We start from the raw sequence: 24,182 nt of genomic DNA on the forward strand, positions 1-24,182 counted from the left end.
TAAGGAAAGTCAGATTCAGTAATCCACTCCAAATAGAAAAGAAACTTTTTTGGCAAGGAATACAGTGGCAATATTTATCTGTTCATCAGATATGCTTTAGTTTGCTACAAATGACTTGCAACTGGCCTACACAGCCCTACCAGTAGGTTCTAATGCCATCTCTTTCATGTTGTCCAGCCACTTGACTCCAATGCCAGTTTTTCAACATTGCCCTGTCAATAAACTTCAATATCCACTTTCCCACACTGTTTAGACCAATGGTCCTCAAATCTTTTCTGTCATGCCACCCCTCTATCCATCATAGAATCTGTCTATGCCCCCCTGGGAGCTGTGGTCGGGAGCCGAGGGCCAAGATCTGCAGGCTGGGAGCTGTGGTTGGGATCTGCGGCGAGGGCCAGAGCTGGGACTGGGGTGGGGCTGGGGCCGGAACAGGGCTGGGTGGCACTCCCTCCCTGCCCCCCATGGTGGCTGGCCTGGGCTTGTGCAGCCCCCCAAATATTCCTCTGCATACCCTTGGGGGGCACACAGCTATGCTGACCTAACCCGTAGTGTAGACAGCACTAGGTCGATGGAAGAATGCTTCTGTCGCCCTACACATCACCTCCTGGGGAGGTGGATCAACTAAAGCGATGAGAGAACCCTTCTCATTGCTGTAGTGAATGTCTACGCTGAAGTACTGTCACGGCATAGCTGCAGTGCTGTAGCGTTTAAGTGTAGATATAGCTGAAATTAGGTTTATATTACAAAGAAAAGGTTGCTTTACTTGACCTAGACAATGCAATAGGTGAAAGGTACACATCTTAGTTCTTTTATTGAACTGACAAACATTACTCATTTGTTAATTGTTTTTATAGTCTAGATCAGTTATCAGCGCCTTCAGTCAAAGTGCAAGTTTCATTGTCATTGTTTATATAGGCACAAATTTAAATAACATAAAACACAGTAACACTACCTGTCAAGTTTCTGCTTAACGAGATCAGTATTTTCACGTTTCATATTAGTGAGATGATATAGTCTCCGTTGCAGGGGTGGGTGATGATGCATGCTCCATGCATCCCAGAAAGCTCTACAACACAGCTCAAGGCTACCCATAAATAACATACAATGGTAGCAATGCAAAATTATAGCACCCAGCCTGCAATTCTCAATTTAGAGCTCTCTTTGAAGCAAGATGAAACAGTGCATGCTGAGGTCTGCAGTATCTGCAGGACACAGTTCCATATTCAGATACGGGCTGCTACCTGCAATCGGTTTCCTTTTATGAAAGACGAGGGCAGCCCTCAGGCTCTTGTTATGTTGCCAATGCAGCTCTCATTTGGGTAAAATGAAACCTTGCAGCCCCTCCCTTACCTTTAAACTGCATCACAAAGGCTGATGTTGCAAAGTGAACTACAGACCCACAGACACACCCCTCAGTCTTCTTTTCACAAGTCTAAACATGCCCAGTTTTGTTTAGTCTTCCATCACAGGTCAGTTTCTCTAAATCATGGGTGGCAGGTAGCATGGGTAGGGGAAGGCTGTACATCCCCAAACAGCCTGGAGTGGCCCACCCACGCTCCACTCCCAGACCCGCTCCTGCCTGTTGTTCCCTCGTGTGGCCGAGAGTCTGGGGCAGGCGGGCTGGGGCCGTGGTGCGCACAAGACCCTGGAGCTGGGGCCATGCCATGCTGCCCATCTGTCTGGCACAGAGACCACGCTGCGCGCCCAGCACTCTGGGGCTGAGAATGCTCCGTCCATGAGAATGCCTCCTGCCCGCCCAGTGCTGGGGCTGGTGGTGTTCTGGGCTCCAGTCAGGAAGGGGAGGAGCCGAGGGCTAGTCTCCCCCAAGGGCGTGTTCACCCACCGCCCATGCTCTAAATCTCTTTTCATTTTTGTTACTCTCCTCTAGACTCTCTCCAGTTTGTCCACATCTTTCTTAAAATGTGGTGCCCAGTACCGGACACAGTACTTCAGCTAAGACCTTGCAATGGCAAGCAGAGTGGAACAATTACCTCTCATGACTTACATACTACACTGCAGTTAATTTATTAATAACCTTTTCTGTAATTGCATCACATTGTTGACTCATATTCAGTTTGTGATCCACTATAACCCCCAGATCCTTTTTTCTATAACCCCCAGATCCTTTTTCTGTAGTACTACTGCCTAGCCAGTTATTCCCTATTTTGTATCTCAGCATTTGATTTTTTTCTTCCTCGGTGTAGTACTTTGCACTTATCTTTATTGAATTTCATCTTATTGATTTCAGACCAATTCTCCGATTTGTCAAAGTTGTTTTGAATTCAAATCCTGTCCTCCAAAGTGATTGCAACCCCTTCCAGCTTGGTGCCATCTGCAAATTTTATGAAGCATATTCCACACTCCAAGTCATTAATGAAATTATTGAATAGTATGGGACCCAGGACTGATCCCTGTAAGATCCCACTAGTTATGTCCCCATAGTTTGACAGTAAACCATAGATAACTACTTTTTCATATGGTCTTCAACCAGTTTTGCATGTAGTTTATAGTAATTTCATCTAGTCAGCATTTCCCTAATTTGCTTATGAGAATATAATTTGGAATTGTTTCAAAATCCTTATAAAAAAATCAAGACATATCACATCTGCAGTTTCCCCTCTATCCACTAGGCCAGCAACCCTGTGAAAGAAGATTAGGTTGGTCTGGTATGATTTGTTCTTGACAAATCCATGTTGTCTATTTCTTTATAACTCTATTATCCTCTAGGAGCTTGTGAACTGATTGTTTAATAATTTGTTCCAGTATCATTCAGGTATCAAAGTTAGGCTGACTGGTTTATAGTTCCTGAGGTCCTCTTTGTTCCCCTTTTTGAAGATAGATACTATATTTGCCCATCTCCAGTCCTCTGGGACCTCACCTGTCCTCCAGGAGTTCTCAAGGATAATTGCTAATGGTTTCAAGATTGCTTTAGCTAGCTCCTTAAGTACCCTAGGGTGAATTTAATCAGGCCCTGCTGTCTTGAAGATATCCAACTTATCTAAATATTCCTTAACTTGTTCTTCCCCTATTTTAGCTTGTGTTCCTTCCCCCTTGTTGTTGTTATTAATTGAGTTAAGTATCTGATTACCATTAACCCTCTTTAGTGAAGACTGAGGCAAAACATGCATTAAACACCTAAGCCTTCTTGATGTCATCCCGTTAACAGCTATTCTTCCCTGCTAAGTAGAGGACCTACACTTTTTCCTTCATCTTTCTCTTACTCCTAATGTATTTCCAGAATCTTGTCTTCTTACTTTTACATCCCTTGCTGAGTGTACTCATTATGTGCCATAATTTATTATTAGCTTATTATTCTTCATACTTTTCCTTTGCATCAGGATAGTTTGCTGTTGTGCTTTTAATATTATCTCTTTGAGGAACTGCCAGCTTTCCTGAACTCCTTTTTCCCTTAGATTTTTCTTCCCTTGGGAGTTTACCTACAAATTCACCATATTTATTAAAGTCGACTTTCTAGAAATGACTCATTCACCATCTCCTCCTGATTTGGTGGTCTGCAGTAGACCCTACTATGACATTGCCCATTTTTCCTCCTCTTATCTTCACGCACAGACTTTCAACTGGTCTGCCTATCACCTCCTTCTGGACTTCTGAACAAGTGTATATATCCTTGATATACTATGTAACACCTCCTCCCTTTTTTCCATGTCTGTCCTTCCTGAACAAGCTATACACCTGTATTTCAATCATGAGAGTTATCCCACCAAGGCTCGATGATGATAAAGGCATAATTTAGCTTGTGTACTAAGACTTTCAACTTATCCTGTGGATTTTCCAAACCCAGACTCCTTACATATGTGACATCTAAGATGTTGAGCAGTTTCTCCCATTGTTCTCATTTTCATTGCTTCTGTAATCCTAGTGTAATTTTCCATTTCCCCCCACAACACTAAGCCCTCTGTTAAGGTCACTTTTTTTTAATACCTACCTGTGGGCCTTTTCCACCTAACCCTTGTGAACCTAGTTTAAAGCTCTTCTCCCAGATTGGTGAGTCAGTGTATAAAGATGCTCTTCCACTTCTTGGTCAGGTGGACGCCATCTCTTCCTGGAACAGCCTCCTATGGTCAAGGAAGCCAAAGCTCTCCCTTTTGACACCACCTGTGCAGTTATGCCTTCATCTCCAGAATACATGTCCCTATCGGGCCCTTATCTGCAACTGGGAGGTTAGATGTTTTATATTACAAACAATAGCAGAATATTTGGCAATTTTCACCATTTTTCTCCTACAATGTCCCACTAAAACTGATCATGAGGCCTGACTGCCAAAGTTTTGTAGGTATTATGATAGTGAAGTAATAAAAGGAAGTGAATACAAGGACTGAAAATACTGCAATTGACTGATTTTTATAGCGATGATTTAGACTTTTCCAGGTTGATATGCATGTTAAAATCAAGATTTATAAGAAGAAATTGGTATTATGAACATTTGTCTGCAAGAGTTGAAGTGAGATGGAAGAAGTTTAGAGTTTCTTCATGCAATAATTTGAGAGGAGCAGGACTACACTGACCAACGTTGAAGGTCAGATTTCTGTTGTAGATAGACAATGAGTAAGACAGTCAATGACATGCACAGATAATAAATAATATATCTGGGTTCCCTCATCAGGAAGTTGCCCATGAAAATTAAAAATTACCCCGAGGAAAAAAGAAACTGCAACTGAGGATTTAGGCAGCAAAGCAACAAATTACAACCCCCTCCACCTCTCTATGTACAAAAAAGTAAGACAAGATTGGCAGTAAGACCTGAGAAGCAAATCTAGATGGGTCAAAGCTTGTTAAAAGAGTGAGAGCTGCAGAGTTGATGGACATCACCTGGAATGAGATCATGAGCCAATTGGACAGTAAGGACTTCCAGGTGAGAAGTGTTGCAGCATGAAAAGACAGATGCCTGAAGCTAATTGCACCTTTCACAGTTCATACTCAGTAAAAACTGCAGCACTTGTCACTATGCAACAGGTTTCCTTTGCCATAAAATATTTTCATGTGCTCAATCTAAAATATTTTCTAACATTTATTTATTTATTTCAGGATTGTTCTAGGAAACATCTGTACAGCAAATGTGTCTTAGACATATAGCTTGGCTGAAAGGGATTTCCTTTTTGGACTGGAAAGCCTGAAATGATGATGACTTTTGCAAACAGTGCGAACGGTTGATATTTGTGGTTTTGCTCACAATAGTACTATCTGCTGTTTCAGCCCTGAAATTTTTCAGCCTTTGAGTAAGCCATCCCAGCCTTTTTATTATCTCAACTGGCCTGGGAAGCTGTGGGGCCCATATGACAGGTGCTGTGGGTGAACAATAGGGGTACTATTTAATTTGAGGGAGACAGGGAGTAAAAAAGGTCTGTGGATAAAAGGAGATTGGATCTTTTATGAGGGCAAGAAAAGCAACAAAGAGAGGTGCCAGCTATGGAAAACCACTTATAAAAAGCACAGCACTATAAGTATCAAATAAAACCACCCATTCTTTCTTGCTACACTCACTTTCAGTGTAGTATGAAAATGTGCCTTGTATTTTGTTCTGTTGCAGACAAAAGAAATTGAAGTGAAATATCCAAGCAAAAGGAGCTTACTGACAGACTCATAAGATCACTTCTGCTTCTAGAGGGTAGAATTTGCTTCCCACTGAATTGTGGTTAACTGTTTTCTCGTGTGGGTTACCTCTCTAAAACCCAAAGAGGCAGTCTGATATGTAGTAATATTTCAAAATGTCAACTGACTCAATTTCCTGAAAGATCAGCAGAATAGATGAGGTAGAGTTTGAGATGGAAAGTAGAAAGCATCCACCCAATCTTAAGCATATGTTCCATAACTGTGTTGAAACTTTATTCACTCCTGCTTTATCTGTTCTGCAGATCTGCACTATGTTCTGGGATATTCATGTTGTTCCCTTAATATGGTTGTTTCAGCAATGTAAAGAGTTATAGGTAGTCAGTAAAAGAGGTACAATTTCAAAAATGCTGTCATATATCAAAAACCCTGGAGTAATGAGGCACAAGAACAGGAAAATAGGAACATGTGGTGGATTTTCAATCACTGGCAATTTTAAACTCAAGATTGGATGCTTGTCTAAAAGATATGCTCAGGTTCAAACAGAGATTAATTCAGGGAAGTTCTATGACCTGTCTTATGCAGGAAGTCAGAGGAGATGTTCACAGTGGTACCTTCTGGCTTTATAATCTATGAACACAAAACTGCCATAACCTGATCAGAGCAGTCGTTCATCTAGCGCAGTCTCTCATAGATAATTCAGAGGAAGCTGCAAACCTCCCCAAATAGGCAATTATACAGTAACTTGCCCCAATCCTTTCTTTAAATTTGATTTTATTTTTAAATCCTATGTGATGTAACTGTGGATGTTTTCATTATCCATCAACATCCAGTGTTTTTTTAAATTATACTAAACTTTTGGTCCAAATGACACATGGCAGAGAGTTCCACATGGTAAATGTGCACTGTGAATTTTTTCCCCCCTTTTATCAGACTTAAATTTGCTGCTTTCCAATTTCATTAAATGTACTCTTGTTCTAGCTTTAGGAGAGAAAACAAATAAACTTGCCTGATTTACATTCTCTATCCCATCCACTGTGTTTATCATCTCCCTTCTCGTTTCATCTCTAAACTAAACAAACACAATATTTCTAATATCACTTCATATGGAAGTTTTTCCATGATTCTGTGACCCCTTTTGAAGAAGCCTGCACACAACTGTAGATTCCCAAGAGAAGACAGAGATACTGAACAATCAATATATAGAACATAAATCTGTCATAGTGAACATAAGAATTCTCTTACTGGGTCAGTCCTATGGTCCATCTAGCCCAGTATCCTGTCTTCTGACAATGGCTGGTGCCAGATGCTTCAGAGGAAATGAACACAATAGGGCAATTTATTGAGTGATTCATCCTCGTCATCAGGGTTATCCTTAGGCATATGCAGAATAGGCAGCTGCCTAGGGCACCACGTAATTTGGGGCACCAAATTTTGTGGTGCCCTAGGCAGCTGCATGCTGCATATGCAGCACTGGTTCCAGCAGCCAGTCCTATCCCCCGGCCAGCCTCCCTGCTCCATCTCCGCCCTGCCCCCATTCAACCCCTTCTCCCAAACCCCTGCCCCGCCCCCACCTCTTCCCACCACCACTTCCCCTCCACCCTGCCCCCATTCCACCCCTTCCCAGGGCCGCCCAGAGTGGGGGGCAAGTGGGGCAATTTGCCCCAGACCCTGGCCCTGCAGGAGCCCCGTGAGCCCTGGCTCAGCAGTGGTCCGGGTCTTTGGCGGCATTTCGGTGGCAGGGGGCCTTTCAGTGCCGCCGAAGACGCGGAGCAACTGAAGGGCCCCCCACCGCCAAAATGCCCCACAAGCCCTGGCCCGGCGGCGGTCCGGGTCTTCAGCAGCATTTCAGCGGCGGGGAGCCCTTCAGTCGCTCTGGGTCTTTGGTGCATTTCGGCGGTGGGAGGCCTTTCAGTGCTGCCAAAGACCCGGAGCGACTGAAGGCCCTCCCACCGCCAAAATGCTGCTGAAGACTCAGACTGCTGCCGGGTGAGTACAATTGCTGCAGCTCCCACACTTTGTCCCAGGCCCCCTGAATCCTCTGGGTGGCCCTGCCTCTTCCACCAAGCTCCCTCCCTTGAGCGATGCGGCCCGTGGGATTAGCGGGGCTACTGAAGCTGTCAGAAGAGGTCAGGCCCGCCCTTGCACTCACCAGCAGTGGCAGGAAGCAGAGCGACTGAGCCCCAGCCTGCTCTGCTCCGCCAGCTCCCAGCCACATTGCTCCACTTCCCACCACTGCTGCTGGTGAGTGTGGGGGTGGGCCTAACCCCTTCCCCCAAGCACAGGGGGGATGCAGGTGCTCAGGCTGTGTAGGGCACCACCATAGGTAGGGATGGCGCTGCTCATCATCCAGTCCTACCTTCTGGCAGTGAGAGATTTAGGGACACCCAGAGCATGGGGCTGCATCCCTGACCATCTTGCCCAATAGCCAGAGATGGACCTATCCTCCATGAACTTATCTAATTCTTTTATGAGTTATACTTTTGGCTTTCACAACACCCCCTAGCAACGATTTCACCATGCTGACTGTACACTGTGCAAAGAAGTACTTACGTTTGTTTTAAACCTGCTATTAATTTCACTGTGTGACCCCCAGTTCTTGTGTTATGTGAAGGGGTAAATAACACTTCCTTATTCACGTTCTCCACATCATTAATGATTTTATAGACCTCTATCCTATTCCCCATTAGTGGTTTCTCTTACCCTGCTAATAAACTGCTGAGCTTGAAAAAAAAAGAACCTACTGTAGGTTATAGTTGCCTGTGATGAATGCATACATTGTTGGAGAAGGCTGTCTATGTACGGAGCAATTTAGTTTTCTATAAGCAGTCTCACAAGAGCACTGCTTTGACATCACTTTGTGTTTTACACACCAATAACTGAAAATGCATACCTGCAGCAGGATTTTCCCCCACATTTCTCTCATTTTTATCTTATTCCACCTTTTTCTTCTTATTTTGCTGTTTTTCTTCCTTCCTGCGCTGTCTCTTCTTTCCGGCTTCCCTTCTCTCCTCTCCCTCCACCCTTTTTCTCAGTACATGTCACCCTCCCCGTCTCACATTTCCAACTCCTCTCATCCAACACAGTGCTGCAACTTTTCCTCTCTCTTTAACCTCTTTTTTAAAAGTAAAGGTCAATACAATTCCTGGGCAAGGTTTTATGAACAAGCCACACTGAACTATCTCAAGCTGGGAGTTTTTGAATGTCATGGAAAAACACTGGTGGGGTCTCTTTCTCATATGCATTATTTATTAAAGGCACGAAATGTACTAGGGGTTTTTCACCAGAGGAGGACAGGGTTCCTTCCTTGAAGATCTTACAATCTAAACAGAAAAGGGAATTTGTGAAGGAAGCTGCATGTGGCTCCTTTCCCTGTTTTTTGGCCCCTTGCCCATGTTATTGGTCCTCGCCACTTTGGCAAGCTCAGATGAAAACTAGAGACGTTCAAAAAGCTTGTCTAGTGACAGTCTATTCCCTCCTCAGGAGAAAGGAGAGCTGCATCCTCTTACACCTGCTCAGCTCCAGGAGAAAAAAGGATCAGATCTCACACCCCATTAATGTGGCTGGTCATTCACATATATGGGGGAGGTGTGTAGAGCCCCCAGGCACCATAAATGTCAGTTATCTTCTAGATTCATCCAATCTCCCGTAACGTGGGTCACCCTTCTAACCCCAACATTACTAGTTTTAAATAGAGGTTTGTGCTCAAATCCCCATTTCCCTGTCACAGATGACAATACACACATACAGTACAGGCAGAGGTGTCTCACACCCATAGAGAGAGAGTAAGGGCAGAGGTCTCTCTCAGACACACACACAGGGCACAGGTATCTCACCCCCACAGTACAGGTGAAAGGGTGACACTCTCATGCCCCCACAGTACAGGCAGAGGGGTGTCCCTCTCCCCCCTACACACACACAGTACAGGCGGTGGGGTGCCCCCACCCCCACAGTACCGGTGGAGGGATGACTCTCTCTCACACTCCCACAGTACAGGCAAAGGGGTGACTGTCTCACACACCCACACAGGCACTATGGTGTCTCACACCCACACAGTACAGGCAGAGGGATGTCTCTCTCTCTCTCCTACACACACAGTATAGGCAGTGGGGTGCCTCACACACACACAGTACAGGTGGAGGTGTGTCTCTCTCTCCCACACACACAGTACAGGCAGAGGGGTGTCTCTCTCTCTCCCACACACACAGTACAGGCAGTGGAGTGCCTCACACACACAGTACAGGCAGAGGGGTGTCTCTCTCTCTCTCCCACACACACAGTACAGGCAGTGGGGTGTCTCTCTCTCTCTCTCTCCCACACACACAGTACAGGCAGTGGGGTGTCTCTCTCTCTCTCTCTCCCACACACACAGTACAGGCAGTGGGGTGTCTCTCTCTCTCTCTCTCCCACACACACAGTACAGGCAGTGGGGTGTCTCTCTCTCTCTCTCTCCCACACACACAGTACAGGCAGTGGGGTGTCTCTCTCTCTCTCTCTCCCACACACACAGTACAGGCAGTGGGGTGTCTCTCTCTCTCTCCCACACACACAGTACAGGCAGTGGGGTGTCTCTCTCTCTCTCTCTCTCCCACACACACAGTACGGAGAGTGGAGTGCCTCACACACACAGTACAGACAGAGGGGTGTCTCTCTCTCTCCCACACACACAGTACAGGCAGTGGGGTGTCTCTCTCTCTCTCTCTCCCACACACACAGTACAGGCAGTGGGGTGTCTCTCTCTCTCTCTCCCACACACATAGTAGAGGCAGTGGAGTGCCTCACACACACACAGTACAGGCAGAGGGGTGTCTCTCTCTCTCCCACACACACAGTACAGGCAGAGGGGTGTCTCTCTCTCTCCCACACACACAGTACAGGCAGTGGAGTGCCTCACACACACACACACAGAGTACAGGTGGAGGTGTGTCTGTCTCTCTCTCACACCCCACAGTACAGGCGAAGGGGTGACTCTCTCACTCGCCCTCAGTACAGGCAGAGGACTGACTCTCTCACCACCCTCCACACAGTACAGGTGGAGGGGTGACTCACACATATAGGACAGGCGGAGGGGGTGTCTTTCTCTTTCTCTCACGCACACAGGGCACCTGCGGAGATCAGGCTCTCTCCCAGCTCTTTCTACCGGGGCTCTAGTCGCCCTTCGTGGGGCCGCCGGGGCTGGCTGCGCGGCGGGGCGCACACACGTGTCTGCGGGGAGGGGACAGCCCAGCGGGCGGGTAAAGCGCGGCTGAACGCAGGTCCCCTGCCCTCCCCCAGTCCCGGATCTCCGGGGTGCGAGCCTGCCCCACAGCTGCTCAGGCGAGGTGGGGAACTTTCCCCGCCGGCCGCCCCGCATGCGCCGTCCCGGAAGGGGAGGGGGAGAGTAGGGGCACCAAATTCAAACAGCCGCGGAAGGCGCAAGGCGGGAGGGGGGAGGAGACGGTGGGAGGAGAGAGAGCGAGAGGCCAAGGGGAGGGAGAGAGGGAGCCACACAGACAAAAAGGGAGGGAGAGAAGAAAGGTGTAGGGGGGAGGAGGAAGAGCGTCTCAGTCACTCTCCAGAGAGAGCCCAAGGCTGCTGTTCCCTTCCTTGCGCCCCGCCAAGGCATTGCCAGCGCCCTGCTTGTCACTGTCCCCGAGCCGCCCCCTCCAGCACCATGGTAGACAGGGGCCCCTTGCTGACTTCTGCCATCATCTTCTACCTGTCCATTGGGGCAGCTATCTTTGAAGTCCTGGAGGAGCCGAACTGGCAAGCAGCGACGGAAGATTACAAGGACAAGAAAAGTGAGCTGCTCAAGGAGTTTCCCTGCCTGAGCCAGGAGGGGCTGGAGAAGATCCTGCAGGTAAGTGGGGGAAGCTGCTTCCTCTCGCCTGTTTGGGCTGCTCTGGGGGTGACTATGGAGGCGTGGCTGTTTGAGAGTTTCCCTGCATTGTCTGTGACCCTTTTAACGTGAGGATCTCAAAGCGCGGTTACGAGAGCTTCACAAATCCTCCCTGTGAGGCAAGGCAGCATTAGTAACCCGTAGCTGAGACAGGGAGAGCTAAGGCTGATGTCTCCTTGACCAACATCCTCCCAGTAACAAGACACGTGTGCGTGTCATGCGATTAGCCCTCTGAGCCAAAACTTTGAATGAAGGGCTACACCGCAAGAGTGCTTTGTGTTCCCGTAAACGTCTTACAAGTCTCTTTAAAAGTCCCTGCCCCAAGCAGGTTCCTGACTTAGTTGGGACGCCTGCCATGCAAAACCTAGGTCCTAAGTAACTCAAAAGTTTACCTCTGGGGGAGATTTCTAACAGGGGAGGGCCGGTCTTCGTGGGGGTGTGTGTTTTGGAGAGTAAATCCCCAAGCAGGGTGCACTTAAAATAGGTGTGTGCATGTCTTTAAGGAAGGGGGAGGGGAATTGGTTTTCTAACAAAGTATTTTCATTCATACCTATGAGGTATGTGTGTGTGTTTAACATTTTGAGATTTCATGAAGAATTTTTTTATTTTTAAAATGAGAAAGGAGTTTGACAAATACTTTCTCTTAATTGGTGTATTGAGTTTGAATCAACTTCCTATAAATTTCTCACATTGCAAAAGTCACAGTGCTGAGCATTCAAGGTTTTTTGTGCCAGTTGCAGGCTGGGCATGTGTCTTCCCTGGGGCACAGGCCAGCAGACTGGGTTTATATCAGCAGGTGATGTGCTCGGTAGGTTTTTTTTCCCCCTCTTTTTTCTTTTTAAGACAATGTAGTGTCTTGTATAGTTTTACAACACATCTAACTGAAAGGAATAGTTAAATTTACAATAAAAATGTGAGGTTTTCCACCAAAGGGAGAGATGCTAATTTTTAAAATGCAATTGGTTTAGAATTTGCGTAATTTGCCTGTACTGTCTGTGAAACAGTGGTTAGAATGTTAATTTCATTTCCCTTGGTTTCAAAAATGTATTGACTCCTCCTTAGGCTGTCTCAGTCAGGTATTACTTGGTGGAATTACACTACTGAACTGTTTGCCGATGCATTACTGTAGCAACTCTTTAAGGGATGAAATTAGCAGAGCTACCAAAACTAACAGATTCTCCTTTTCTTTTTTTTAAACTCTGTGGATACTTTGGGATATCTGAATGGACCCTGGGTGGTGGCATGAGAATCAGGGAAACAAAAGATGAAGCCAAGCAATTGGTGTACTTGATCCTCTTCTTTGCTTGGTCTGTTTTTGTTTTTTCTATGTGCTTAGTAAGTTCTGCTTTGAAAAGTTTGCCTGGGATCTGTGTTTAGCTCTAATAACTTGGTCTGGGAAAAACTTGGGTTAAGGGGAAACCTGTCAAAATCGTATGGTTTGCTTGTCTGAGCTTCATTTTTATGAAGCTTAGTATGTGCAAAGGGGTAAATACTGGGTATTTTAGTACACCAATTACTGAGAACCCCTTTATAATATGGTGAGTAAATGAAGCGTATGTTTAATCTTTGTAATATATAGCAAGTCTATTCTTTGCATCTCGCTTAACCTCCATGATTTGTTACATCTATAGCACTGGACCGCTTGCTACCCATAAGGAGTGGTTGGTGGTGGAGGGGACGGGTTCCGTATATGTATAACTCCTCTTTACAGCTACTTAATAAGACTCAACAGATCATGCCGTAATACTAATCTGTTAGTGCCTTGCTATGCATCTAGTGTGTGCATTAATTAGCAAAACCATGTAGTCTGTCTCTTTGGAGATCATGCAATAGTTTTTAATGTAAATAACACATACACTAAGTGCAGCTGTGTATGGAGGTGAACAGTGGGAAATAGAGAGTTAAGAGAATGAGGTTGGCCATATGTTTGGTCCCAGCAGGGCCAGATTAACCTTTTGTGGGCCTGGCGCCAAACATATTTGTGGGTCCCCATGGGGGCAATGGAGCATGGCATGGGGGGGGTGTCAGTCCCTGGAGTGAGGGCCCAGACAGGGGCATGGCATGTCCGCTCAGCCCAGTGTGAGGGCACTATTTACAAACCAGCAGTTGCCAGATGCACAGTGGCCTGCTTGGTCCTGTGCTGCCAGCATGCCCCTTCCCCTCAGGGATGGGCCCATGCTGCACCACACATCCCCCCCCCCCCGCCAAACACGCCCCCACCCCAATTCCCTATGGCCAGAGCCCCCTGGACCCGCTATGCCCAGCACCCCCCACAGACCCTGCCACAAATGCACAGCACCCTGCACATCACTCCTGCCCAGCACCCCACACAGAACCCCCACTCCCTAGAGCCCCAACACACAGAGATCTTCCATGTCCCTCTCACAACCAAGCACCCCCTCCAGACCTCCCAGAGACCCACACCCTGCCTCCTGGCCACAGTCACTGGCCTTTCTGGAAGGTGACTGTGTCTGCCGGGCTGAGCCAATAGCACAGTCCTGTTTGGTCCTGGGGCGGGGAATCGCTCCAGAGTTTGGCAGAGTCTCAAGGCACAGTGTAAGCAGAGCAGGCCGTGACTCCTTCTGAGCATGGGTCCAGTTCCATGGTGCCCAAAAGAGAGTTGCAGGGGGGTTGCAAGGTTAATTTTTTGGGGGGTGGGAGGTGGGGTTGCTGTGCTTCTGTGCTGCCTTCAGAGCTGGGCAGCCGGAGAGTGGTGACTGTTGGGCAGGATCCGAGCTCTGAAGGCAGCGCCCCACCAGCAGCAGCACAGAAGTATGAGTGTCAGTACCATACCAGGCCATCCTTACTTCTGCGCCGCTGCCTTCAGAGCTGGGCAGCCAGAGAGTGGCAGCTGCTGACTGAGGGCCCAGCTCTGCAGGCAGCAGCGCAGAAGTAAGGGTGGCAATACCTTACTATACCATCCTTCTGCACTGCTTCTGGTGGCAGCTTTGCCTTCAGAGCTGAGCTCCCGACCAGCAGCCACCACTCTCCAGCTGCCCAGCTCTGAAAGCAGTGCTGTTGTCAGCAGCAGTGCAGAAGTAAGGGGAGCAGTACTGCAACTCCCCTACAATAACTTTATGATCCCCCCCAACTCCTTTTTGGGTCAGGACCCCTACAATTACAACACCATGAAATTTCAGATTTAAATAGCTGAAATCATGAAATTTATGATTTTTTAAATCCTGTGACTGTGAAATTGACCAAAATGAACTGTGAATTTGGTCGGGCTCTATCTATGAAGCATATCCTTGTGGGCTGTGGTGGAGAGGATTGATGAAAGCTCAGGAGTGTTAAGGGATCCATGAAAGTTAAGTGTGTGTGTGTGTGTGTGTGTGTGTGTGTGTGTGTGTGTGTTTAAAGATGCAGAGACAAAGAAAACAAGAGCCTGCTATCTCTATCACAGTAGGTCGGGCTCTCCTCCTTGGGCTTTTGTGATTCGGTGCTCACTGAGATCTCATTCTATTTCTGCAATGCTCCTTCAGCATCTGCCTCTGTGGGTATGTCTTCTCTGCACAGTTAACCCAGACTCTTGCCTTCATTTTAGCCCAACCATCCTTACCGTCCATTCAGAAAAACCTCTGACCTGAGTTTAGAGATATTTAAACCTTGGACTAGTTTATATAGCTGGGTTGTAGCTTACTGCCTAAACTCCTCTTTAACTCAGATTGGAACCCACTCACATTGCAATGAGGATGCAGGCAAAATCACTCAAGTGCCAATAGTCCTCCAATGCCCTTCCCACAATTCCCCTCAAAGCAATAGTGTCAATTCAGATATTTGGGAGGGGAGAATTCTGGTCCTTCCCTCCCTTCTGACCTCCCCCTAACCCCCAGCAAGGACCCTGTTCTGGTCCCCATTTGTCCTCCTGCAGGGATGCTGCATCTCCCCGAATCGAGGAATCTCCCATCTCTTATCCACATGGTACATGAGCCTGTGCTGCCACAAGCTGGGTTCTTGTTAGACTCCCCTGTGTTTCAACAAACAGGAACAGACTCCCCATGCACCAGGTTGCAACACCATTTGGCCCAGCCGGCTTTCTGACTGGCCTGGCTGCCCCTCCATGTTTATGGAGGGACAGCTGAGTCAAATTTTAGTGGCATTATGACCACACAGCTGGAGCAATGCTCTGGCAGCAGCTGTGCTGATTTAGGACAGGACCATTTCTTAAAAGTGGCTGGGCGAGGGCCCCTGCTGGCTCTGCAGCCTGTGGAACTTCAAGCAAGTGCAAAAACGTTGGGGGTGGGGGTGGCATTAGCTCGCCCAGCACCTCCAAATTGATGACACTGCCTCAAAGGACAGACAAGTTTTCTGACAACTAACTGGGAGTGAATCCTAGAGTGTCTTGGCAAAAAGAACTATGGGATACATCTCCAGACACACATGGGTGAATGCAGAAACAGTGAGGACACAGTAATGAGGGTAGGCTTTGCTGTGGGAATGTTCACACCCAGATTAGCCTCACCTCGATGCCAGTCAGTCACCTTGGCCAACTGTGCAGTGAAGACAATACCCAGTGACTCTTCTTTCTGTTGCCCCTCAGGATTCTGTCCTTTATCCCCGTCTATGCCTTTATCTGTCTACACCTGCGGCCTGTCAGGGTAATCTGTGGGTGGGCTGCTAGACAGTTTGTTTACATTGACTGTCAGCAGCTGCCAGTGGCTGTGGTTCACCGTTCCCGGCCAATGGGAGCTGCGGGAAGCAGTAGCCAGCATGTCCCTGCACCCCGCTCCGCTTCCTGCAGCTCCCATTGGCCGGGAAATGTGAAGCATGGCCACTGGGAGTTGTGGGCGGCTGTACCTGCAGATGGTCAGTGTAAACAAACTGTCTCACAGCCCGCCAGCGGATTACCCTAATGGGCTGCATGTGCGTTGCAGGCTTCCCACCACTGCTCTACACCCTTATCCCTGTCAGACCTCTTCAAGCGCTTATGGCTTCATTCACCATCTCCACGTTGACTACTTCCAAAATAACCACACATTTCAATATCTAGTCCCACCTCTCTGATAGCTCTTCCTGGGTGTTCTGTTGCGAGCTCAAACTCAACATGGCTAAAATGTGATGCTGATTTTTCCCTTCCTTCATTCCTCTTGGTAACAGTTGATGATGATGTTGTTATCCTCCAGGTCATCTAGGCTTACAATATTGCTGTCACTATTGTTAGACTATTGTATATAGTGTCACAGTGTGCATGGCATTTCTCACAGAGAATGAAAACATGGAGTGACATCCAGCCCCACTGAAGTCAAAGGCAAAAATCCTATTGATTTCAATGAGGCCCAGGATTTCACACATGGTAACTGCATCACTTACAGTCTGGGTCATATTTAAATTTCCTTTCCCCAACCAGTATCTGTGCTTTTATTGACTCCTGCTGGTTCTTAAAACATCTCTAAACTCCATCCTTCTTTTGTCTGTCCATGGTCATCCTGCCTTAACCACTGGAAAACTGTCAACTTACTCCCCCTCCAGCACATCGAAAACTACTGTGCTGGTAAAATTATCTTCCTCTCCCACTGCTATGCCCCTGTTTGAGTCCCTTCATTTGCTTTCCTGAACTTGTCTTCAAGGTCCTGCATGACTCCAGGCCCACTCACATCTTTACTTTTGTCTCTTCCCTTCTCTCCCTCTACTCTTCTTAAGCCTTCTGCTTGGTTGCTCCTTTTTGTATCCCTTCCCTTCAGTACTTGCCTTCTGCAATGCAGCCCTGTGAGGCTTTGAATAGCCTCCTTGATCTTGTGTGTATCAGTCAACTGTCCTCCCTTCTTTAATACCCCTTCTTAAAACCCACTTCCCTGTGAAGCCTTTTGACAAGTGTCCACCAAACTTAGCTTATCTTCTAATAATCAACCCCAAGGAAACCACAAAAAACACACAGAAAAGGTTAGCTCTGCTGACCTGCTTTATGTAATAGGATGGTGGGAAAGAAAACAAAAATAACAAGAAATAACTTTGTCCCAAGAGCAGGGCTGCGTGCTGTCTTGTCTCATACCCAGCACGCTGTGTTCTGATTTAGTGTCCAATTAAGTGGACACATTGGGCACAGGAACAATGGAAATTCTTTTTGTGGAGTGGCTGCAGAATCTGGTCTTATGATCTTAAGCTCCAAGGAACCAGAGACCTTATCAATTTATTTGCTTGTCAAGTCCCATTTAGACTAGCATTTCTATATTAACAGACTAAATTGCTTTTAAGGGGGATAGCGTCAGGTCAATTTGGCCTAAAATTTAGATTCTGGAAAACAAGGTTTCACTACACTTTAATAATAGAAAGCAAAGAATTAAAATACATTCTCATGGAAAAAGGTTAATAAACATTCCCTACAGAATTTCCAAATGACACATTGCAGTAAATGCTAGAACATGAGAACCTACAGATGGATCCAGCCAGTCTGTTTTCACCACCTGCACTGAGAGAAAAATTACTCTTCGAATAACCTTATGTAGTGTTTGTAATAAAGGTAAGGACACTTGTTCCCTATTAAGGATTTCTAAATGCTATGTTTGAAGTGTGTCTCACTGAGGCATGTAGAATTATACCAATGTGCACAGTGAGTCTCTAGGTTGTGCAAATGGCTGCTTTCAGCCAGGTGACGCTATGCTTCTAGATAATGCAGTTAAGCCATGTTTCAGTTTTCCTCTGATCAAACCCTATGTGTCTTTGTTTTGACAATTTTACATACGCCTGCAAGGAAAAGTTGGGGATTAGTGGGGAGGCACTCACATACTCAGTGATGGAAAATGGTGTCTGAGGGTCCACTCCCAAAACTTCGTGAAATGCCTTGTGTAATTTTCCACCTCCAAGAAGATTCTGAGGAATCTCAAAACTGCACATGTTAATTGGTCATTGATCTGGAATAACTATGATTTACAGTTAACTAAGTTACCAACAAGTGATGAACACACGAAGTAGAGGGTCCCAAATGCCCTTGAGAATTATATTTTTAAGTTTTTGCTTTCTAAATCTGCCAGAGCTTACTCCACAGAAGGCTGCATGTTGTTTCCAGTGAGGAAGGTTGTCATTTAGCTTCATGGGGCCAGGCAGCATGATTTTGTAGTTGAGCTGGCTACCACAGGAGCATAGGAGAGAAGCTTGGGATAGTTTACAGCAGTTCTCAAACTTTATTGCAGAGTGACCCCCTTCTGACAACAAAAGTGACTAAATGAGCCCAGGAGGGGGGATTGAAGCCTGAGCTCGCTGCCCTGGGGGGAGGTGGGCAAAGTCCTGCCACTCCAGGCAGTGAGGTGTCAAACCCAAAGTCCAAGCCCCGATGCCCAGGGCTGAAGCCCTCGGGCGTTGGCTTCAGCCCCAGGCAGTTCGGCTTGGGCATTGACTTCAGTCCTGGGCCCCAGCAACTCTTATGCCAGTCCCAGCAATCCCATTAAAATGGGGTCATGACCGAGTTTGAGAACTGCTGGGATAGTAGCATAAGGCTTGGTCTAAAACACAGTTTTTTTTTTTTACTGGTATAACTATGTTAGGAGGGAGTTAACCAGTATGGTTGTATTGGTATAACCCCACTACTATGAATGGAGTTATACTGGTATCAGGTGCCTTATACCAGTATAGCTTATTCCTGTTCCTGTATGGAAATAGCTATAGTGTAATGGACCCTTTTATACCAGTATAAAACTGCATCCACTCTATTGGGGTTGTAGCACTTCAACCATAATAGTATAAAGTGGTACAACTTTTTGTGTGCAGACAATGAAATCTGCAAACTTGTATATGCAACCTGCTGTTGCAGCCAGTTGCAGGAGGAAGCCTCTGATAGAGCAGTGAGACCAGGTGGTGACATCTGAAGACCTGCTGACTGCTTGTCTTCCTCTGTTGTGGGAGTGCATTTTCAGAGCAGGAGTAGATAGGAGGCTATGCAGTCTTCCCCCTTGACTCCAATTTCTGTCTTCTGCTCTTTATTGCCCCACCCAGCATGTGAAACACTGAGGTAACCTTTGGGAGCTATACTCATGTGGTGAGTCTTACTGACCTTGATTATTGGGAACGTTTTCTTTTGGCGGTGGTGGGGGCAGTCAAAATATTTATCTTTGATAAACCGAAAAGTTTGGCTGGTGCAGTGAAGGAAAGAATTCAAAGCTATGTGTAGGAAACTTGTTTTGGGAGAAAAAACATACAAAAGGAAGAGAGAAACTGCCTGTTCCAGCTAGTGATGTTTGCTTCCTTTAGGTTTTTGAACAAATAATTAAGGTCTTTATTCAAAAATCTTACAACGCTATAAACAGAAGCCCTAAAATATATCTGAAGTAACCAGGTAGCTTGACTATTTGGACCAGAGCCCAGTGCTGTGAAGAAGTGCTAGAGAACTTCAAGGAGAGCTTGGATTAGTGTGCTTGGGTGTTTTTTGGGGAGTGGAGGGAGTGTGTGTGTGTGAGGGGGTTGCTAAAGAAAAATATCTGCAAGGCAGTTCAGAGAGTATGCAAACAGGAGGATGTAGAAGTTGACAACTTCAGGCAGGATTTAAGGATTTTTGTCTCAATACCATTTTGTAGATGTGGTTGTGGTGTTTTGATTCCCTCTCATATTGCATTTTTTATAAAAGAAATAAAATACTTTCTTTTGAATGCTCTATATCCAGAGTTCATTACTTCAAAGTTAACATCATATGGTTTAATTTTGCATACAATATTTGTCAGGTTTGAGAGCATCTGTCAACTACTTTTCCAAAACTTGAAAGGTTATTGAGATTTAACTCCACTTGCTCAACGCTCAGTAAAGAGAGTAGAGATTTTTAGTGGTGATTCATTCCCTTCCAAGTTAGTTGTATTGCATGTAAATTGAGCACATTGTGTCACAGACCACATAGCTGCCCTGATTTCCTGATTTGCTGCTATCTAAAGAATTGAGAGGAGGGGACAGAATTTAATAGTAATCTGAACTTCATAGTTTGCACCAGGCTGTCTGATTTTTCCCAAAGCAAAATACAACATTGTTTAAATCCATGAAATATTTCCAAATCTTACGTAGTTTTTAAAAAATAAAATCAAGCCACCTCCCGCAGGAATGGGACAGGAGATTGCTAATACAAAATTCTTCTTAAGGGAAAATATTATCGTTGTTAATGTCTAGAGCCAAAGAATTTTTAAAGCACGAATTAAGTCTTATCTCTGAAAGGTAAGTATTGGTTTACACATTTTAGAAATAGGGAAACTAGGAACTTGGGCCTTAATTGACTTGTTTGAGGTTGCTCAGCAACCAGTTGCAGAGGTGGGAATGGAACCTAGGACTCCTGTCTTCTTTAGGGTTGCCAACCTTCCAGGATTGTCCTGGAGTCTCCAGGAATTAAAGATTAATCTTTAATGTCATGTGATGAAACCTCCAAGAATACAGCCAACTAAAACTAGCAATCCTAGTCTTCCTGCTCTAACTACTAGGTTATACTGCTTAATAGGCAATATCTATACTAGGAAAATTGAGACCCACAATTCACCAATAGAAGACAGCACTGCAATACTCTGTAGTTTAAGTAACTTCAGAGTGAGTAGGTGGAGGCTGGGGAAGGGCTGGGTGTCTTGTGGGCTTTTTTTGTTGCTGTTTGTTTTTTAGTTGCTTTATTGTCTAATCTTATTTGGAGCAGGGTTAAATGGCAAGGCAGAAAAATGCCTGAACCCTATCAATGCTACAGCCTCCCCTATCGCCACTATCTGTGGAAAACTCTTGAGACCTAGTTTTCCTGGCACAGACTACATAGTCTTCCCCCGATTATTTTAGGAAATAATGCATTACACCATGCCACCATATGGCTGTTGCATCACCCCCCTTGCTTCAGAAGCTTATAAAAATTCAGGATTGCATTCCATTTTTCAATGATCTCCTTTTTGGAACAAAACTTTACTTTCACCATAAATAAGAGTTCAGTTTGTTTTCAATTAGATTTATTTTCCCACAATGCTGTTAAATCCTTAGAACAAACATACTAACAAAACAGAAATACAACCAGAAACAAACTACGTTGCAACTGACATTAACAGTCAAGCAACTGTGCAGTCTCTTTAGAAAATAACTAAAACATTTGTTGCTATTAAAAAAACAAACAAACCCCAAACCAAAAAAAAAGACATAGTTGGGACACATGGCTGAAAGTTCGTATTTAGTCCCTCTTTAAACAAAGTACTGCATTTGTAGCCCTCTCACGGAGTTGTTAACATAGTGCTATATTTTAAAAATGCTTTTACAGTGGGCAGCATGGGTGACTGCCTAGGAGACCATGGTTGGGAAAAGCAGGGCACAGTGATCAAGAGGGTGCTGGCACCCAGGCAGAGTAACCCCTGCCACTTGTGGGTGGCTTCGTTGGCCCATGCAAAGTCCCAGCTCAGCAGAGCAAGCAGGTGGATTGGGCCGGCTTCCAGGTTGGAGAGGGGGCTGAAGTTGCAGGTGAAGGGGTTGTTGCAACTTGCCTCTGGTGAGGCTCTGCCCCAGCGATGAGCTAGGGGAGCCCTGATGAGCCCAGGGCAGTGCCCTGCAGGGCAGGCTGGAGCCAGGGCTGGCCTTCCCCCTGGGGCTGTGCCATGCACTGGTGTGGGGGGCCTAGGAGAGGGCCAGAGAAAGAACTACTTCTTCCTGGTGTCTCCTGCACTCATGCTGGGCTGCCTGGTGCAGTCTGCCAGCCAGGGTAGCTGCTCACCTGCCCCCAGATGCCAATGGAGCAGGGGCAGCTGGAGTGTGCCCAGGCTAGTGACGAGAGCTCCTGGGAGCACACAGCAATGCCTGAAGTTGAGTGGCACTGAGGAGCGGAGCCGGTGGGGCTCCCTGGGGGGTAGGTTCAGGGCAGTTCAGGGAAACAGACCCTGTGATGGACGTGTGTGGTGCTAAGCTTCAGTTTGTGCCTTGCAGAGCTGCCTTCCCCCAACCCCAGCATGTCACACTGTCACTAGCTTGGCATTCTGCCCACTGGTGCCAGGCTCTGCCAGTGCCTTTTGCAGCGGTCTCTGTTGTAGGTGCACACGGTCCCTACGGTAACTTAAAAGCTTCTCCAGTAAACTCAAGGTATGTGATCGTACAGGGTATCTGTACTTAAACACAAAGAAAGGGAGCCAAAATACAGGTTTGTCCAGAGTGCCATTTTCTGTAAGGCTGGCCCTGCTTTTACTTGAATCATGTGGTAGCCTTCCTGGGGGGCTAGTAGTTACAGATATAGTAGTTTCTCAGCAGTGGCTCTCAACCTTTCTAGACTACTGTACCCCTTTCAGGAGTCTGATTTGTGTTGCGTATCCCCAAGTTTCACCTCACTTAAAAACTACTTGCCTACAAAATCAGACACAAAAATACAGAAGTGTCACAGCACTGAAAATATGCTTGCATTCTCACTTTCACCATATAATTATAAAATTAATCAATTGGAATATAAATATTGTACTTACATTAGGGTGATCATATGTCCCATTTATCTGTGGCAGTCCCCTTTTTAAGCCCTGTCCTGGATGCCCCCACTTTTTTTGGCAAAAATGGGTATGGGGGTGGGGAGGGGAAAGAGACTCAGGTCAGCCTCGTGCAAGCACAGGGCTCAGGCAAGCATCGCCACCTGGCAGCTCAGGCCAGTCCCGTGCAGTGTCCTGTTTTTACTTAGGGAAATACGGTCAGCTCTAATATGTAGAGCAGTATAAACAAATCATTGTCTGTATGAAATTTTAGTTTGTACTGACTGCTGGTGCTTTTTTATGTAGCCTGTTGTAAAACTAGGCAAATATCTACATGAGTTGATGTACCCCAGGGGTACATGTGTCCCTGGTTGAGAACTACTGTCTTAGAGGGATCACCTTGTGCAGCAAAATTCCTTTAAAAATACTAACCCAACTGAAAATCCAGGTGACTTGGTTTCTAAAGGATGTAAATCATGCTAAGACTTCATTTTGACTATAAGTGGAGTATATATTGGGGGAATTGATTTGGGTGGCAGTGGTTTGGTTTTTTTAATGTAACGATAAAATCTATGGGGGAGTTTATGTTCATCAAAAATAAACTGGAATTTCAAAATGTAAATTTGTCAAATGCAAAATGAAAATTCTTGAATGCTCATTACCTGTCACTTAATATCTCGCTACTAACGTTTTTGACAAGTTTCCTACATATAACTAACTGTATCTGAATTTTTTTCTCAGCTACCTTGGCTTAAGACCTCAATTTAATGACTAATTAAAAAAAAAAAGTTGTGCACATCATTTTAGGCAAAAGGGCCCCAATTCATAAAATCACTCGAACACATGCTTAAATTCTACTGACGGTCTACAAGACTTAAGCATATGATTTGCTGAATCTGGATGCAAGTGCCCTTATCTGTTCATATCCCTACAAACCTGCATGTGTGAACTTCACTTCAGCTTCATTGGTTTGATCTATCACCTAGCAGAAATAAGGAAAATGGTGAACATTTATCACAGAGTTATTTAAATACCCTGGAAGAAATTCTGCCCTTAAATTCACTGAAGTCAGTGGTCTGAGGGCAGAATTTGGTCTTCCGTACTCTCCATTCTACCTCAGGTTCAGGTTTGTTAAGCAAGGACATGACAGAACTCTGGTGTGTTAGCTTGGTGTTGGTATGAAGTCCTCCTATTCCTCTTTGATTAACAAGTAGTTGGGATACATATTGCGGTTTCCAAAGAGTTGTGTTCTGCTCCATACATTTCGGCAATATTTTCTTACCATGTGGCATAACTGTAGCCCTGGATATATTTGCATAAATTATGTATTTAAATAAAATTTTAAAAATCTGAGTTAACAGAAGGAT

General features: G+C 45.8%; 1 protein-coding gene across 2 annotated transcripts in view; it reads left to right on the forward strand.

Moving 5' to 3' along the window:
* Positions 1-11,106: 11,106 nt before the first annotated feature.
* Positions 11,107-24,182, forward strand: part of KCNK5 (potassium two pore domain channel subfamily K member 5) — a 62,445-nt gene continuing 49,369 nt past the window's right edge. The window contains exon 1 of one of the 2 annotated variants that reach the window (XM_050948571.1): positions 11,107-11,407. In XM_050948571.1, coding sequence (XP_050804528.1) covers positions 11,222-11,407 — 186 coding nt within the window. In that variant the 5' untranslated portion in view covers positions 11,107-11,221. Of the gene's footprint in view, positions 11,408-19,381; positions 19,416-24,182 lie in introns of those variants that run through there. The other variant, XM_050948572.1, reaches the window with a different exon arrangement.

This window comes from Gopherus flavomarginatus, chromosome 4, assembly GCF_025201925.1.
Source record: "Gopherus flavomarginatus isolate rGopFla2 chromosome 4, rGopFla2.mat.asm, whole genome shotgun sequence".
Taxonomy (NCBI): Eukaryota; Metazoa; Chordata; order Testudines; family Testudinidae; genus Gopherus; species Gopherus flavomarginatus.